Raw genomic sequence first — 18,150 nt, forward strand, 5'->3', positions numbered from 1 at the left:
TGTAGCTTTGTAATATGTTTTGAATTAAGGGAGTGTGAGTCTTCCAACATTCTTCTTCTTTTTCAAAATTGTTTTGGCTATTCAGGATCTTTTGAGATTCCATATGAATTTGAGGATGATTTTTCCTATTTCTGCAAAAAAAATTCTATTAGGATTTTGATGGAGATTGCATTGAATCCATAGATTGCTTTGAGTAGTATAGATGTCTTAATATTAAGTATTATAATCCATGAACATGGAATGTCTTTCCCATTTATTTGTGTCTTCTTTAATTTCCTTCAGCGATGTTTTGTAGTTTTCAGTGTTGTTTTCCTTTTTTAAAAAAAATACCATTGATTTCTGCTGTCTTTATTATTTTCTTCCTTTTTCTTGATTTGCTCTTCTTTTCCTAATTATTGAGATAGGAATGTAGATTATTGATTTGACACCTTTCCTAATAAACATTTAGTGCTATAAATTTCACTCTCCGCACTGCTGGCATCCCACATATTTTAATATGTTATTTTATTTATTTACTTTTTGGTGAGGAAGATTAGCTCTGAGCTAACATCTGTTGCCAATCCTCCTCTTTTTGCTGAGGAAGATTGGCCCTAGGCTAACATCCTTGCCCATCTTCCTCTACTTTGTATGTGGGATGCCTGCCACAGCATGACTCGCTAAGGGGTGCGTAGGTCCATGCCCTGGATCCGAACCTGCGAACCCTGGGCTGCCAAAGTGGAGAGCATGAACTTAACCACTGTGCCACCAGGCTGGCCCCTAATATATTATATTTTAATTTTCATTCACTTCTATGTTTTAACAAATTATTGTTTCATTTGAGTCTTTCTGTTTGACCTATGGATTATTTAGAAGTTTAATTTCCAAGTATTTAGGAATTTTCCTGTTATCTTTCTGTTAGTGATTTCTACTTTGATTCCGTTATGGTCAGAGATCATAGCCTGTTAATATCATTTCTTTTAAGTTTGTTGAAGTTTGTTTTATGACCTATCTTGGTGATTGTTCCATGGTTGCTTCAAAAAATGTGTATCCTGCTGTTGTTGGGTGGAATGTTCTATATGTGTCAATTAGATACTGTTGATTGATTGTTTTATTCAGATCTTCTCTGTTCTTGCTGATTTTCTATCTAGTAGTTCTATCTGAAAGGAGATGTAAGCAGCCTTTTGAGTCTGGTTTCTTTTACTTACCATAATGCATTTGAGAGTCATCTATCTTGAGTGTATCACTAGTGAGATTGTTTTTACTGCTTAGTGGTATTCTTTTATATAGATGTAACACAATTTATTTAGCCATTCATCAACTGAAGTACATTTGGGTTGTTTTCTTTCTTTTGTGGGGAGGGAGGGGCAATTTATTAAGAAAGCTGTGATAAATAGTCACCTACAGGTTTCTGTGTGAATATAAGTTCTTATTTCTCCTGGGTAAATACCTAGAAGTGGAATTGCTAAGTCATGTAGGAAGTATACGTTTAATTTGCCAACCTGTTTTCCAAAGTGTGTGTAAGCATTTTGCTTTCCCACCAGCAACATGTGGGAGTTCCTGTTGCTTCACATCCTCATCACCACTTGGTATTTTTAGTTTTTTTGTTTCTGTCTTTAATTTTAGCCATTCTGATAGATATATAGTGGTATCTCGTACTTTTAATTTACATTTCTCTAATGACTAATGATGTTGAGCATCTTCTCATAAGCTTATTTGCTATCCAGATACCTTCTTTGGTGAAGTGTCTGTTGAAATCTTTTGCCCACTTTTGTACTGGGTTATTTGTACTCTTACTATTGAATTTTGAGAATTCTTTATATATTCCAGATATATGTCCCTTACTGGATTTGTGTTTTGTAAATATTTTCTCTCAGTCTGGCTTGTCATTTCATTCTTTTAACAGTTTCTTTCAAATAGCAGAAGCTTTAGATTTTGATGACATTTAACTTACTCCTTTTTTTCTTTTATGGATCGTGCTTTTGGTGTCATATCTAAGAAATCTTTGACCAACCCAGGATCATAGAGATTTTCTTACATGTTTTCTAGACATTTTATAGTTTTAGGTTTTACATTTAAGCTTATGATTAATTTGAGTTAATTTTTGTATATGGTGTAGGATATGGATTAAGTTTTTTGTTTTAATTTTGGCATATGGGTATTGGTTGTTCTAGCAGTATTTATTGCTAAAACTATCCTTTTTCTATTGAATTGATTTTACACCTTTGTTGAAGATCAGTTAACCATCTAGGTAGACTCTCTACTTTTTGATTCTTTGTTCTTTTCTGTTGATCTATGTGTCTATCCTTTTGCCAATATCACACTGTCTTGATTAGTGTAGCTTTATAGTAAGTCTTGAAATTCAGGTAGTGTGGGTCCTCCAACTTTTGTCTTCTTTTTCAGTTATTTTGGCTATTCAGGTTCCTTTGCCTTTACATATAAATATTGGGAAAAGCTTGTTGAATTCTAGAAAAACAATTCTCCTGGGATTTTGATTGGGGTTGTGTTAAATCTGTAGAATAATTTGAGTAGAACTGACGTCTTAATAATATTGAGTCTTCCTGTCCATGAACCAGCATATCTCTCCATTTATTTAAGTCTTTTTTTGATTTCTTTTGGAAATTGGTGTTTTGTATTTTTAGGTATACAGATCCTGCACATATTTTGTTCCATTTTTACTTAAGGATTTCATGTGTCTTAGTCTTGTTCAAAATAGTACTGTTTTTTTTTCGTGGGGAAGACCAGCCCTGAGCTAACATCCAATGCCAATCCTCCTCTTTTTTGCTGAGGAAGACTGGCCCTGGGCTAACATCCATGCCCGTCTTCCTCTACTTTATATGGGACGCCGCCACAGCATGGCCTAACAAGCAATGTGTTGGTGCACGCCCGGGATCTGAACCGGCGGACCTTGGGCCGCCGCAGGGGAGCGCACGCACCTAACTGCTTGCGCCACTGGGCTGGCCCCCTACTGTTTTTTTTATTTCAATTTTCAATTGTTCATTGCTAGGTATAGAAATACAGTTGATTTTTGTATACTGAGCTTGTATTCTGCAACCTTGCTAAACTTATTAGTTCTAGTAGTTCTTTTGTAGGTTCCTTGTAGACAATCATATTGTCTATGATGAAGCACAGTGTAGTCTTCTTTTCCAATCTATATGACTTATGCTTCTTTTTCTTTTTTTTCTCTTTCTTTTTCCTGCATCTCTTGAGAAATTCATACAGTTTTTCTTATTTACCCTGTCAATATAGTGAATTATATTGACTGATGTTTTTACTGTTTAACCAGACTTAAATTCTCAGGATGAATCTCACTTGGTTATAATGTATTATCTTCTTTGTATGTTAGTGGATTTCATTTGCTAATATTTGGTTGAGGATTTTTGCGTATATGTTCATGAGGGATATTGATTTGTAATTTTATTTTCTTGTAATGTCTTTGTCTTATTTTAACATTAGGATAGTTCTGGCCTCATAAAATGTGTTTGTGAGTATTCTGTCCCTTCTCTTTTCTATAAAAGTTTGTGTAGAATTCATATTATTTATTTCTTTCTTAGATATTTTGTAGAATTTATCAGTGAAGCCATCTGTGCTTGATGTTTTCTTTGCTGGAGGTTTTAACTGTGATTAAATTTATTTAATAGATATAACTTGATTCAAATTATCTGTTCCTTCTTGAATGAGCTTTGGTAATTTGTGTCTTTGAGGGAATTTATCCATTTCGTCTTAGTTATTGAATTTATGAGCATAAAGTTGTTCATAATATTCACTTATTATAAACCTTTAATATCTGTAGGGTCTGTAGTGGTCTTCCCTCATTTAGTCCTGATGTTGGTATCTTCTTTTCTTGATCAGTCTGGCTAGAGGTCTCTCAAATTTACTAACCTTAAGAGCGAGCTTCGGATTTCATGGGTTTTCTATTGTTTTCCTGCATTCTATTTTGCTGATTTCTGTTCATATCTTTATTAGTTCCCTCCTTCTCTTTGCTTTGGGTTTAATTTGCTCATCTTTTTCTAGTTTCTTAGGGTAGAAGCTTATATCATTGATTTGAGACCTTTCTTCTTTTCTCTTATAAACATTTAATTCTATAAATTTCCCTCTAAGCACTGTTTTAGTTACATTCTGTAATTTTTTTATATATTGTATTTTTATTTTCATTGAATTCAGAAAATTTTCTACTTTCCCTTGTGACTTCCTCTTTGATCCAGGAATTATTTACGCGAGTTGTGTTTTTTCCAAATACTTGGAGATTTTCCCGTTATCTTTCTGTTAATGATTTTTAGTTTAATTTCATTATAGTCAGAGAACATATTGTATTATTTTAATACTTTTAAACCTATTGAGGTGTTTTTGGCCTAGAATATGGTCTGGCTTGTTCAGTATTCCATATGCACTAGAAAAAAAATGTGTATTTTGATGTTGTTGGGACGTGTGTTTTATAAATGTCAGGTCAAGTTTTTAGGGTGGGTCACGTCTTTTATATTGTTAAAAATTTTCTCTCTGCTTATTCTATCAATTACTGAGAAAGCAGTTTTGAAGTCTCCAACTGTAATTGTGGATTTGTCTATTTTTACTTTCAGTTTTTGCTTCATTATCTTGAAGCTCTGTTGTTAGATACATCCACATTGAGGATTGTAATGTGTTCCTGTTTGAGCTCACCTCTGCCTGTCTAATGGTTTTGCAGTTGTCTCTAACTAGCTCCCCGCCCTCTTGGTCCCGAACCAGCTCTTATAATGGATTTTGGAGAACCCGTCCCACAGTAATTAGAGCTGGTGTGGATCTAGTCACCTAGGCTGCAGGTGATTTGATTTAATTGCTGGTGGTGGAGCTATATTTTTACTTCTTTAACCTAGACCCATTGCTTTAAAGAGGTAGCCCTAGACAGTGGATCTGCAGCCGTTCTTTTGCATTCTTATTTCATGCCCAGCCTCACGTCACCCCAACCTTACCTCCGCTTCAAGGAGTGAAACTGGCTCCAGTTCCCCTCTCTCCCATGGAGTACTTTTAGTCTCCTTTGCCTCACAAGACCTTAATTCCTGACTGCTACTGCCTGCTTTGGATTTGGAGTCCAGTGGTCCTGTGGTTTAAGTTGTATACGTCGTATTTCTGTTGAATTTCTGGGCCATGGAGATGTCTGTTATTTTTGAGCCTGAGCAATGTCTTCTTGGAATTCAACCTTTCATATTTTATCCATTTTACTCTATGTTTGGAGCAGAAGTGCATTAAAATGTGAATTTATGGAGCCATTTTGATCAAAAGTCCCAATCATATTGATAAATGTAGATCAAAATCATTCTTTTAATGCTGCATGGTGTTCTATTATATGAATAGGTCACATCCTATTTATCCATTCACTAGGTAATTTTAACAGGACTTGAATTTAAGAAATAGTGAGTTGAAACAAAATTCTATGAGTTAAGCCTTGATGAAAAACTATGTGGAAAATACTAAGTTCATTTCATGATATTTTGCTATGTGTGAAAGGTGAGAATAAATAGTTCTGGAGGTAGGTGAAATACAGAAGCTTGAGGAAAACAAGTGGGGAATATCTATGCTTTAAGCTAAGTAAGAGAATGAGATCTGTGATGGAAGATTGTAAAGAGAAAAGGGAAGAGAATCTAGGAGTAAATTTTGAGGACTATCCAAGTGTAGATGGTAAAAAGAGGAATAAGAACCCATAAGGACGGATTGCAAGGGGGCATTTGAATTGTAGAAAGGAGAAGAAAATTTCTAGAACGGTATTACAGCAAACCATTAAGATGATGAGAATTAAGAAAGAATGGTGGTCTGAGAACAAGACCTGAGTTCTAATTTCCACCCTTCTGTTCGCTAGCTCTTAGACTTTGGGCTAACAAACTGGCCCTCAGTTACTATATCTGTAAAATATGTAATAGATTATCTCTAAAGTCCTTTCTGCCTCTAAAATGTGATGTTTATTTGTTTTAATAAATAGGATATTGGTGACCTTGAGAAGACTGCTTCAGTAGAGTGTAAAATCCTAGTTGTAGAATGTTAAGGAGATTTCTTTGATATGCCATAATATGATACCCTATCAAAATGAGAGAAAGAAAACTATAGCAAGAGAGATTAAATAACATCAATCAGATGTTTGGAGTGTATTTTTGAATCCTTCATAATGCCTTGGGAAACAAAGTAAACTAAATGAATGTTTTTTCTTCTAGTTATACTTCAGTGATTTGGTTCAACCAAGTGAACCATCTGAGATTTTTCATGTTTTATTTGTTGTATTTCTTAAAGAGAAATGTATGTACTAGGGGTTAATTTTGAGCAAGATAGCTTCATTTAGAATAAAGACTCCAGTTGATTCAATATGAGTCTGCATTTGATGAACAATAGATTAACATAATTGTTAGCTCAAGACTACCACATAGGCCACCTGTGAGCACACGTCTAGGCAGTTGTAAGTGATGGATAGATCACCTCTAGGAATCCCATTGTGGTATAGGCACCTGCATAAAATGTAAATCCCATCATTTTTCTCTAGGATTCTCCTTGAGATTGTGAGCTGCTGCTTTTATGGATTTGGAGACATGAGGTCCAAATGTGGAAGCTTTCTGCCACCTAAAAGCCCCTGGTTCTAAGCCAACTTTAGTTTTGCAATTTCCTGAAAATTATGTGAAATATTGAATGCTTGTATTATTTAGTTAAGATAGTTTATAAGGCTACTCAGAGCTGAGAATCAGTTCACCTTTTTTCTCTACCCATCTTTTGGTTTTAGTTTTTATTGTAAATTCACCCTCACACTAAGGTTTACGGTAGGAACCTGCAGTCTTTTTCAAGTAGTGTGCCAAGTCTTCATTCATTCTAGAATTATAGACCTGTGACTGAATTGTTATTGAGAAAGTGCTCCCAGGTATCTTAGGAATCAAGAGTGAAAATAGGCAATAAGGAGAAAGGAGCATACCCCTCTCAGCCTGACCATCATGCTAAAATCTGCTCATGATTCTGTCACGTTAGACAGGGGTGCCATGGAGCAGGGAGCCCTAGTGTGTGAAGGTTTGCTTATGTGCATTGAGAGTGGAGCTACCCCAGCTCCACTAAGGATGGCTTCATTCTTCATTCCCCTCTTTGTTAGTGCCACCTTCCACCTCACTTTACCAGTAGCCTGATTTTTAACTGCTTATGAGTCAAAGACCCTTAATGTTGAAAGCTGAAAGCAGCTTTTCTCTCGGGGGGTGTTTTTATTTAATAGGAAGCAAAAAAAGTACAATGCCAGGAAAGAAAAAAAAAGCACAATGCCAGTTTACCTGTGGGTAGTGTTTTTCACGGCCAGCCCTGGTAGTCTAGTGGTTAAGATTCGGCGCTCTCACTGCCACGGCCTGAGTTCATTTTCCAGTCAGGGAACCACATCATGCGTGTGTCACTTGTCATACTGTGGCAGCTACGTGTTGCTATGATGCTGAAACGCTATGCCACCAGTATGTCAAATACCAGCAGGGTCAGCCATGGTGGACAGGTTTCAGTGGAGCTTCCAGACTAAGACAGACTAGGAAGAAGGACCTGCCCTCCCACTTCCGAAAAAATTGGCCATGAAAACCCTATGATTAATAGCAGAGCATTGCCTGATATAGCACCAGTAGATGAGAGGCTGGCACAAAAAGACCAGGCAGGGTTCTGCTCTGCTGTGCACAGGATCGCTAGGAGTTGGAATCGACTTGACAGCACTAACAAAGTGTTCTTCACAAGGTTGCAGCTAGCATTTGGTTTCCATTTATCATTCTCAGTTGCCCATGTGGTCTTGCTGGCCTTTATGCTGTGTGTAGTAAATTTTGTTTCTCTTGTGATTGGTCATTTTCTATTAGAAGGTCATGGGGGAATGGTGCTCACATTTTCAACTTCTGAACACAAAAATAGTATAAATTACATTTTTAACATTTGATTATTGCAATACATCCTTGTCAATAATATCTTCCAAAGTAGGTTTATAACATTTTGCCCACTTCAGGAGTGAGACTTATAAACATTAAATACTTTTTAATAATCAGATAGAAGTACTAACTGGTAAAATAGAAGTTGGGATCATTAGTTTTGAAGAATACTTAGTCATCAGAAACCATTCTCCTCTTAAGACTATGGCTCTGGGAAGAAAAAACCATTTACCTCTTAAGACTATAGCGTTGGAGCTGATGTGAAGAAAAGCTCAGATAATACAGAGTATGCAGATACAGTTCAATTTGGGTGGACTTTTGAATAATGAATAAAATATCTAAGCTGAAGACTAGGAAGAAATTGGTTTCTAAAATTTCCTGGGCATTTTGTAAAATCATGATTTCTTATATGTACTGATTTTCCCTGCTTAAAGATAATCCAAAATAAGATAATTGGGAGTAAACATATTATCTTGAAATCATTGTTTTTATTTATGTAATTTTTAAGGGAACATATTCAGTGTGTGTAGTGAGTCACAACTCTAATACTTTTTCTTCATTTTTATAGAATAAAGAGTGAACATCTGTTATAGGCCATATCCAAACTTTTATCCGTGCACAAAAGTCTGCTGGCCTTGCCTGCAAATTAATAAATAAACATTGATTTTAAGATTTAAACAAGTGGAAAGGCAGATTCAGAAAGTAGTAATGTTGATGGCACAAAATAAAGTTGGAAAGTTATGAAGGAACCAGTTCATGAAGGGCCTTTATAGTCATTGTATTAGTTTTCTATTGCTGCTGCAACAAATTACCATAAACTTAGTGGCTTAAAACGATACCTACTTATTATGTCACAGTTTCTGTGGGTCACAAGTGTGGGCGCAGTGTGGGTCAACTGGGTTCTCTGCTCAGGGTCTCACAAGGCCAAAATCAGGGGGTCAGCAGGACTGCATTCCTTATTGGAGGCTCTGGAGAAGAATCACCTTGCAGACTCATTCAGGATGGTGGCAGAATTCTGTTCCTTCTCATGCTTTCCATGTGGCCCCCTTCATCTTCAAGCCAGCAATGATACATCAAGTCCTTCTCATGCTTGGAATCTCTCTGACTTCCTCTTCTTCTGCTAGCTGGAGAAACTTCTCTGCTTTAAGGACTCATACGATTAGATTAGGCCCATCCAGTTAATCTCTCTATTTTAAGGTCATCTGTGCCATATAACATAATATAATCTTGAGAATAACACCAGGGGACAAAGATCATGGGGGCCAAAATTCTGCCTACCACAATCATGTTAAAGATTTGGGGCTTTATTCTGATGGGTCTTGTGTGATTTTAAGTAGAGGAGTGATACGGTCAAATTTGTGTCTTATAACAATCATGCTGGCTGTAATATAGACAAGGATCAGTGTGGGGCCATCCTGAAATCGTGGGAAATCATTTGAAGTATGTATCGTTGGGATTCGGTGATAGATAACGGAAGCCATGCTAGCTATTTTAAGAAGAAAGTGATTTAATACAGGGGGTAAGATACTTACAAAATCTTTGGAAGGGCTGCTTCCCTAGGATTGCCTCTAGAACGGTACCACAGAACTGGCCCACCAAGAGCGCTGGTACCTTTGCTAGAATCAGAAAAGGGGAGACTCAGGAAGCTGCTGTCCCTGGTGCTGGGTCACAACCACCTTAACTGTGGTCTGGAGATCAGCAAGCTGCTGCCAGAGGTGTTGACTCCAGGAACACACTGCTTGAATTGCAATTGGTAATTAGGAAGCCTCCACCCAAACTATTCCCACACCATGTCTCCTAGATCCACCGTATCTCTCCCCAGGGCCGTTGAATGTGATTGATAGAAGCTAAACTTCACCTGCAAAAGAGTGTGGGAAATGTAGTTTTCAGCATTCTAGTCTTTGCAGTACAGGAAGGCATTCCAGGAGGAGGTTGGAAGAGATACTGAGGCAGCTCTTCCAGCTTGTGCATCCATAGAAAGCTGTAGCAATCCAGGTTATTAATGATAGTGGCTTGAATTTACAAGGCAAGTGGGCAAGAGAGATGCAGATAGATTCATGAAATATTTAGCAATGGAATTAGTGGGACATGGCAATTGATTGAATGAATTGAAGCCAAAAGTAGGGTGAGGGAGGTGGGGGAATAATCTTATGTGACCACTGTATTCTGATCCTGAATTAACCTCGATGTGTCTAATAAAGCTAATATCCAATCTCTTTAGCACTTTTCCCTCTCTGGTTTGTATGAAACTGCTGAGCTTCCTCAGTAAAATCAGACCTAGATCCTTCCAGGCTGGCAGTGGAGACAAGACTTTCCAAATGGGGATCTTGACCTTGCGGGCCCTAGTCTCGCCTCTGATTCACTCCCCTCTTGATGTCTTTTGCTCTTTATTCTTGCTTTGATCAAGGAACTTGTATCCCTCATTTACCACTTTTTTACAAGAATGTATTCTTGACTCTTCCACAAAGTCTTTGTATTACAGCCGATGAGACTAGGCTGGAACACTCAAACAAGGCATCACTGAAAAAGCTGGAGTAACAGCTAGCAAACACTAGTTTTTATTTGTAAGTTATGGCTCCTCCAGGAGTCAGAAACTGCTTGCCTACTTCCATATTCCCATCTATTGCCAAGGAACATGTGCGTAGATATCTGCCCTTCTTGATGTTGACATCCACGAAAGCAAGTTCTGGGGCCAGCCTGGTGGCATAGTGGTTGGGTTCGCGCACTCCACTTCGGCGGCCCAGGGTTCATGGGTTTGGATTCCTGGCGCAGACCTATAGACTGCTCATCAAGCCATGCTGTGGCAGCGTCCCACATATAAAATAGAGGAAGAATGTCACAGATGTTAGCTCAGGGCTAATCTTGCTCAAGCCAAAAAAAAAAAAAAGAGGAAGACTGGCAACAGATGTTAGCTCAGGGCCAATCTTCCTCACCAAAAAAAAAAAAATGAAAGCAAGTTCTACAGAGCAGTTAGACTTATCTCTATAACTTTGCAGTGTCTACTTTTCTAGGTTCTCTTTTCCTCTCTAAACCTATTCTTACATAATGATTAACAGCAGGCATGGTGACCATCTTTAGGAGAAACTCTTCCCCTATCCACAAGGACATTGTTTTACTATTGCCTCAAAAGAGCAACCATAGCAGATCACAAATTCCACAATAGTCATCGGATAGATAGATAGATAGATAGATAGAGATAATCTTAGAATAGGATATTAGAAAGATGTTGAGAGTAGCAGTGTAGTTTACCTATAATTCTGAAGAAGCCCATAGTTCATGTGCTAATGACTAAGCTGACACTTTTTTTATTCTTCTAGGTATCATGAACTGATCACAAAATATGGGAAACTGGAGCCTTTGGCAGAAGTGGACCTAAGACCCCAGAGCAGTGCAAAAGTAGAAGTCCACTTTAACGATCAGGTGGAAGAAATGAGCATTCGTCTGGACCAAACTGTTGCAGAACTAAAGAAACAATTAAAAACTCTAGTGCAATTACCCACAAGCAACATGCTTCTCTACTATTTTGACCACGAAGCGCCCTTTGGCCCAGAGGAAATGAAGTACAGCTCTCGGGCATTGCATTCTTTTGGCATTAGGGATGGAGATAAGATTTATGTGGAATCCAAGACAAAATAACCTCTACCAGCCTTGTAAAAACACACACATAAGGACTTCTTGCAGGGCATTTGTTTCCAATGTGGTTTTCTTTAGGAGGGAGAAGGTTGTTTTTGTTTTGTTTTGTTTTATTTAGGTTTCGGGAGGGATTTGTATATTTTTCCCCCTAGAATGGGTAGGGGGCTGTTTTTGGTGTTTTCTACCACAGATTTCTTCGGCTCAGCCAGCAGAATTGGCCACATCTGCAGTCCGTGTGCCCTCCCTCATGAATGATGACTAAGAAATCACCGACTTCTTACTGTGTTCACCGGGATTTGTCTACCACTTGGTTATCATTACCATTTAGGGTACTTGTGAAGATAGCACGAACAGCATATTCCCCTCAGAAGGGTGTCTTAGAGAGTTTAAATCAGAAAACAAGGAACTTTACAGGAAGGGCCAGCACTTCTCTCTCCCAGTTCCTCCCTCTCCCTCCTTGCCTTTTTTGGTTCAGTTTTTCAGTTTGATTTGTGTCAGCACATGTTTACCTAATTGTTTTATTCTGTCCATAATTAACTTCTTATTTCTCAACTTGGGTGATTTTTTTTTTCATTTCTCCCTTTTGAAATTAAAGTGTTTTAAGCATTTTTCAACCTGATTCTGATCTCAGGTACTCAGTCAGAACGTATAACTCTGTTAGGATCTGGAAGAAGCGTAGATGGAGAGTTAAAACTCCAGGAAAACTGGCTGTTCTTCTGGAAGCACAGGCAGAGCAGTCTGATCTCTTTGTATGTAACTGTCTCAATTTTAATGTTCCTCACACATTATATCAACTGTTACTTCCCTAACATGAAATATATCAGATTCTAGAGTTCTTTTATTTTTGCTTATTGAATGTATTTCTTTGTATCTATCTTTTTCATTACTTTAAACTATTAGGAACAGAGGCCTGACTTTGTGAAGAATCCAATGGAGTAATAGATATACACGCCAGGAGAGTTGAGAATTAGCTGATCAACATCTGCAGTGTGTGTGAGGGAGGAAAGTGGGTGGAATATGGTAAGAGGAGTGTTGTGACTTTCCTGCCTGTGTCATCATTTGAAGCCCTTGCTCTTGCACTTTGCATTAAAAGTGGGAAATTTTAATCAAAGAGAGCTTTGGTTCCCAGTTCTTCCCTGGGATTTTGTGATGTCATAATTGAACAGTTCTTTTTGTTTTACATCTCAATTCCATTGCCTCTACAGAAGAACAACTCTGCCTAATCTGTGAGTAAAGTATAAATGTCAAAACTTCAGAATTGCCTCCAAGTCATATTTTTTACAAAAGCATATTTAAAGCACTTTTCTTTAAAAGCTAGTTCCTTATCTACTCTGAAATCTTTTTGTTTGTTCTTCTATTCCTTTGTTAGTCAATGTAATCCCTTTCTTGGTCCACCATGTTTACAGATGGGGGACTTGAGAAAGACTTAGCGTAACTGGGACAGGTGTGCACATGAAGTATTTTTCAAAGAATGTAATCAGTATCTGACTGCATTTGACCTTTTGACCTTTGTTATATGATTTCATCCCTCCTACAAATTCTTTAATTTCTTATGAAATTTTTAGATGACTCTTGTAAATTCTTCACATACACGGAGTTGTGTTTATTATTGCTACTTTTTAAATGTTCCTATGCCATAACAGCAGATGTTTATTCTCTTAACGCACTTCAGGTTCAGTATCTGTAAAGCCTTTGACCCGGGCCTACTGAGTCAAATCTACATTCACTGTAACATTAAAGGTGGAAACCAAAGGGTTTGAGAAAGATGAATGAGGCCTGTTCTCCTTCTGCTACAGACTTTATCTTTCAAAATCACAAAAATGAGCAATGGAGATCCAGGCCGGGTATAGACAAGAATAATTATTTTGCAATCACATTTTCATGACAGATTTTTGCAAGTGGGGAAAAAGTGTGGCCACAGTGTCATGAAGATTAAAACTGTGGGTGCTTTCTGTATGTGCGCATGAGTGTAGATGAGTTTGAGAGAAAAATAGTGTAATTGAGCCCATTGCTTTTGTCAGCCTGGAAAACATGCACTCTTATTTTTCGAGGTTGTCTGACTGTCCCACAGCAGAAGGCAGAGCAAACACTTATGTTATGCTTTAATCATAAGTGGAATGGTCACAATTAATAAGATATTTTATATATGACAAAGTTTTATGAAATGCTTTTTTACTATTAGAGACCTGTTCCTTCTGTTATTACAGAACACAGTGTCCATCAACTGCAGGCATAATTCTTCTATTATACAGTTGCATGTCAGGGGAACTTCTCATTTAATTCGGTGGATGTGGGTATTTTTAGGGCATTGTACTGATGGTTTTAATAATTGCTGAATAATTTTTGATTGAGACAAAATCTAATATAATTACCGATCTGTTAAGAGTTACAGAACAGAAGTAAATGAGAAAAGCTATTTGAGCATGTGTACTTATAGATTTATTTGGGTGGCTAAGTAAAAATGCTGCTTTTGAAATAAAATTGGTGCTGTGTAGACACTTGTAACCAAAATTATTTTTATAATAGGCCAAAAGGAAGGAGAGAAGAGACTATGGACTTTTGAGTCTACAAGTTATGCGTAGCTGAGGCTGCAGCTTATCTGTATTGTAGTATTGACTTCGTCCAGATTCAATGAGAGTGTATTATTGACATTTATGAAGCAAAATGCTGTCAGAGCCAGTGTTACAGATATGTTGCTGCAGGCATGGTGTATAGAACATATCTTTTCTAAAATACAAATTATTTTCAGTTATGAAAAAGGAAAGGAATAATAAAAGAAAGCCAAATCAAAGGAAAGGGATCCTTTCTACATGTGGGCATGTAGTTGCGAAAGCCACAATAGAAATCAGTTTTTGAATTTGAATTGTTGAAATAGCCCAGATTGCTTTAAAGAAAAAAGGAGTTCAGAGCCAATGTCTTTTTTTATTTTTAAAAGTTTCTATTATTTCTGCAGCCTGTTGCCACCATTGCCATAAATATGTAAGAAAGCAGCAGATAGTATACAACCCTTGGTTTCTTTAAGAACTTTTGGTGAAAATAAGCCCAAAACATGAGCTGTGTGTAACAGAGCTTAATGTTATGATGCTATGTTTTAAAATTTTGTTTAGTTAAAAAAATGGAAGTTCAATTCTAACCAGATGTTTTAGCTATGTTGCTAAATCCACAGTGTTATGAGCAGAGAACACTTGTCACGCAGGCAACTGATCATCATTTGAGGCCCACTGGTGATAGCTTTACTACTGCACGTGAGAGTGTGGCTTGCTCCGTGGGAAGTGCTGGGCTCCAGGGCCTATAAAACAGGAATACAGAATAATAGATTGTTCTAAGCAATGTCACTTCTGTTTATGAATTTGAATTTTCCCTTCATTTCATTTTAGATTGAAAATGCAAACAAACTGCTTTCAAGAACACCTAGAAGCTCTCTGTTACCAGATGTGTTCTGAACACTCAATTTTTCATAGGTGCTTCCTTAAAATATATGTCCATTGTAGTGATGGAGAGGGACTGGACTCTCTCAGGCTCTTTACTTGCCAGTTGTCTCCTGCAGTTAATGGAAATATGTATTTTATTTTAGAATATAATTTAAACATGAAGGTCTATTCTTTGCACTTTTTATTAATATATATATATATAATATAGATAATCTTTAAAAAAATTAAAAATCCAAGTCCACTTTCTCTTTGTGTTCTGGTTTTTTTCTGGAGTTGTGGGGTCAAGATGTGTTTATTTTGATACAGCTAAAAATCGACATCAGTGCTGTGGTTGGGTCCTCTGGGGAACTGGCCTAAGCTGGTAATAGTTTAGCCGTTGTAAAAAACTTAATTGGGATTTTGCCAAAGTTAGAAATAAAAACTGCAAAACAAAGATTCATAGGAAATGTGTTATTGCTTTTGTGTTAGCAAAGTTTTATACTTCTAACATGCTCTCAATAATCCCTTTTTATCCTTTTGAGAATAAAAACCTCTCTGAGATATTTGGCATCCCCTTTTTGAGTAAGAATGAAAATCTCATTTTGATGAATTAAAAATTTGTGACGCTTTTTCAAACGACACTTTTTTCCTTTGAAAAATAATTTTCTACAAGAATTAGAGTTGACACTTGAACCCTATCTGCTTATCAATAATTTCCTGGTAAACTGTTATGAATTAATCTTGTACCAAGAATTTAGGTACAAAAACTGTACTTTATTTCTGTATTTAGAAGACAGACTCTATTAACTTCTGTCTCAGTGCTTCAGAAGTGCATAAGTATCATGATCCGTTTAAATTTAAGATTCTTTCTACATCTCACTCAAATTTCAGAGAATTGTAATTTTAAATTCTGTGCTAAATTCTATTTAATTAGTATTTATTGTGAGTTTCTCTAAGTACTTGCAAGGTAGACATATGTCAAGATATCCAATACCTATTGGACTGAACAATGCTGTGACTTTCTTCAGTTGTTAGAATGCATATGAAACAAGAAGGTTAACCTTTGAAGTCACATTTCTCTTTCCAACTCTTCTCTGGAAAAGAACTTATCTATATTCTCCAACTTAGAACATCAGAGTTCAAATTTAGCCAGATGACTTTAAAACGTATATAGGTCATTATAGATGTTAACATGAGTCATTTCATCTACTTTTAAGTTTTTAATGTAACTAAGATTTAGGAATTGAGTTAATTCATGAAAGGAATAACATACCATATTGTATCTCCTTCAAGTATAATGAATTTCTGATTCCTTTCCTTCAAAAATTTGAGAATAAAGCTAGAAATATTTAGCTTTTTTTAAAACAAACTGATTTATTAAAATGTTCAAATATTTCTATTTGCGTATAAATATGAACATAATATATGTGAACATTTTCTTAAGCCTCCCATCTTGCTCTGAACTAAAGAAAACAACACAACATTGGAGTTTTTTACTAATATAGTTTAGCGTTATTCTGCTGAGTCTGGCATTTTTATAACTTTATTTCAAAACACTGAAACAGTGACCTAAATAATAATTGAGTCTAATAAATAGAGAGCAAACTAGAAGAAAGGAAATAAGTTCTTCTCTTTAAATAGGTAAAGTAAGAATTGGTAATAACTGTTCAATGCTTTGTCTTATGCTTTTTGTCAATGTGGTTCAGGCATCTAAACAGGGGCTTGCGTTCCATTTTAAGGCACACACATAAAGGGGAATAACAACTCATAACCCAGGAGGAAGGAGAGACATAGCAGATAGAGTTGCTGGTTGTGTGAATCAGTGCCAGGGATCCAGGCTTACAATTTTCAATGCTCACGTTTCGTCTAAACACTAATGATGAGCATTTATTATCAACCAGGGCTCATTCTAGATGCTCTACCTATGTCAAACCCATTTGGTCTTCACAACATCCCTGTGACGTCAGCACTGTTATCATCTCCATCTTCTTACTAGTGAGGAGATTGAGGCACAGATAGGTTAACTAATTTGCTAAAAGTCACACTGTTGGTAAATGACAGTAGAGCCAGGATTCAAACCCAAGTAATTTGGCTGCAGACTCCATGCACTTGACAGCTGTACTGTCGTTCTTACTACTGAAGCTCTCCATAACCCGCCACACACACACATTTATTGTTAGTCTTTATGTCTCACTAAAATACTAAAATGAGATGTTCCTCAATATCCATTTACTAAATTGATTTGCTCTATTACAAAATCACTGATGTGGCTGATGGCTGTAAATCCAAATTGAAATTTGTCCTCATGCCACTTCCAGAATTGTGAAATTGTGGTTGGTGTATATCTCTTGTCCTCCCTGCTCCTCCAAAATGCCCTATTGGACACTTGTGATGGGTGCTTTTGACAAGAATAAATGAATCAGTAATATTATGCAAGAAAACTGATAATTTGGTTTTTAACCTGAGGACATTCTAGAGCCCTTAAAACTTTGTTTCGGTAAACAGCCAAAGGTGAGAGAGGTCACTCAGTTCCAGCTCAGACTTCCATCAAGGAGGCATCAGTGTTCAAGTGAAAAAATTGGTGTTTATAGAGGAAGAAAAAAACTTTAATGGAGCGTGTATCAAAGGTTTTGTCATGGGAAAGGATGAGGCTTTCACTGCTATTGTTCCTCTTTAAAATTCAAAAGAGAGCCTTGTAAAGAATATAAATATTGCTTACAAAATAGAGCAGACATGTTATCTATTATGGTCTGCAAGATCTAGATCTGCCAAAAAATTACAATGCAATTTCAGTTTGTCGAGTCTTTCATAGACTCTTTATCCTTGAATGCTTCTTTGTCACTATAAGTAATACAATTAGGTGTTAAATAAATAATAATGGGAATAAGAGGAGGCAGACATTAAAGAATACGGACTAAAGAGGAAAAAAAAATGTGTTCTGAAATATCTGATACATTTAAGGGCAGAGGTAAGCTTTACCCTGGTATTAGAGAATACAACTAGGACATTATGAATTGCTTTGGTTTTGTTAAAATTTTGTTTGGTTTAAATTACAATTTGTTTACAAAAAGAAGTATTTTTAAAACCGTTTAAATTTAATTTTTAAATAGAAAACATTCACATGGTTCAAAAGTCAAATAATATAAAGAAGGTATACATTGAAAATCCCAATCTAATCCCTGTACTCCATCTTGTGTCTTTCCAGAGTTTACACAAATAATAGCAAATTATATGTATATTCTTGT

At 36.5% G+C, this 18,150-nt stretch overlaps 1 protein-coding gene across 3 annotated transcripts in view; it reads left to right on the forward strand.

Moving 5' to 3' along the window:
- The window catches only part of TBCEL (tubulin folding cofactor E like), a 71,655-nt gene extending 56,488 nt beyond the window's left edge, over positions 1–15,167 (forward strand). For all 3 annotated transcript variants that reach the window (XM_087433823.1, XM_004427199.3, XM_087433824.1), the window contains one exon: positions 11,180–15,167. In XM_087433823.1, the coding sequence (XP_087289949.1) occupies positions 11,180–11,498 (319 nt within the window). In that variant the 3' untranslated portion in view covers positions 11,499–15,167. The remainder of the gene's footprint in view (positions 1–11,179) is intronic.
- Positions 15,168–18,150: the final 2,983 nt, after the last annotated feature.

This window comes from Ceratotherium simum, chromosome 7 (assembly GCF_057802395.1).
Source record: "Ceratotherium simum simum isolate JZ-2026a chromosome 7, ASM5780239v1, whole genome shotgun sequence".
In the NCBI taxonomy this organism is placed as follows: Eukaryota; Metazoa; Chordata; class Mammalia; order Perissodactyla; family Rhinocerotidae; genus Ceratotherium; species Ceratotherium simum.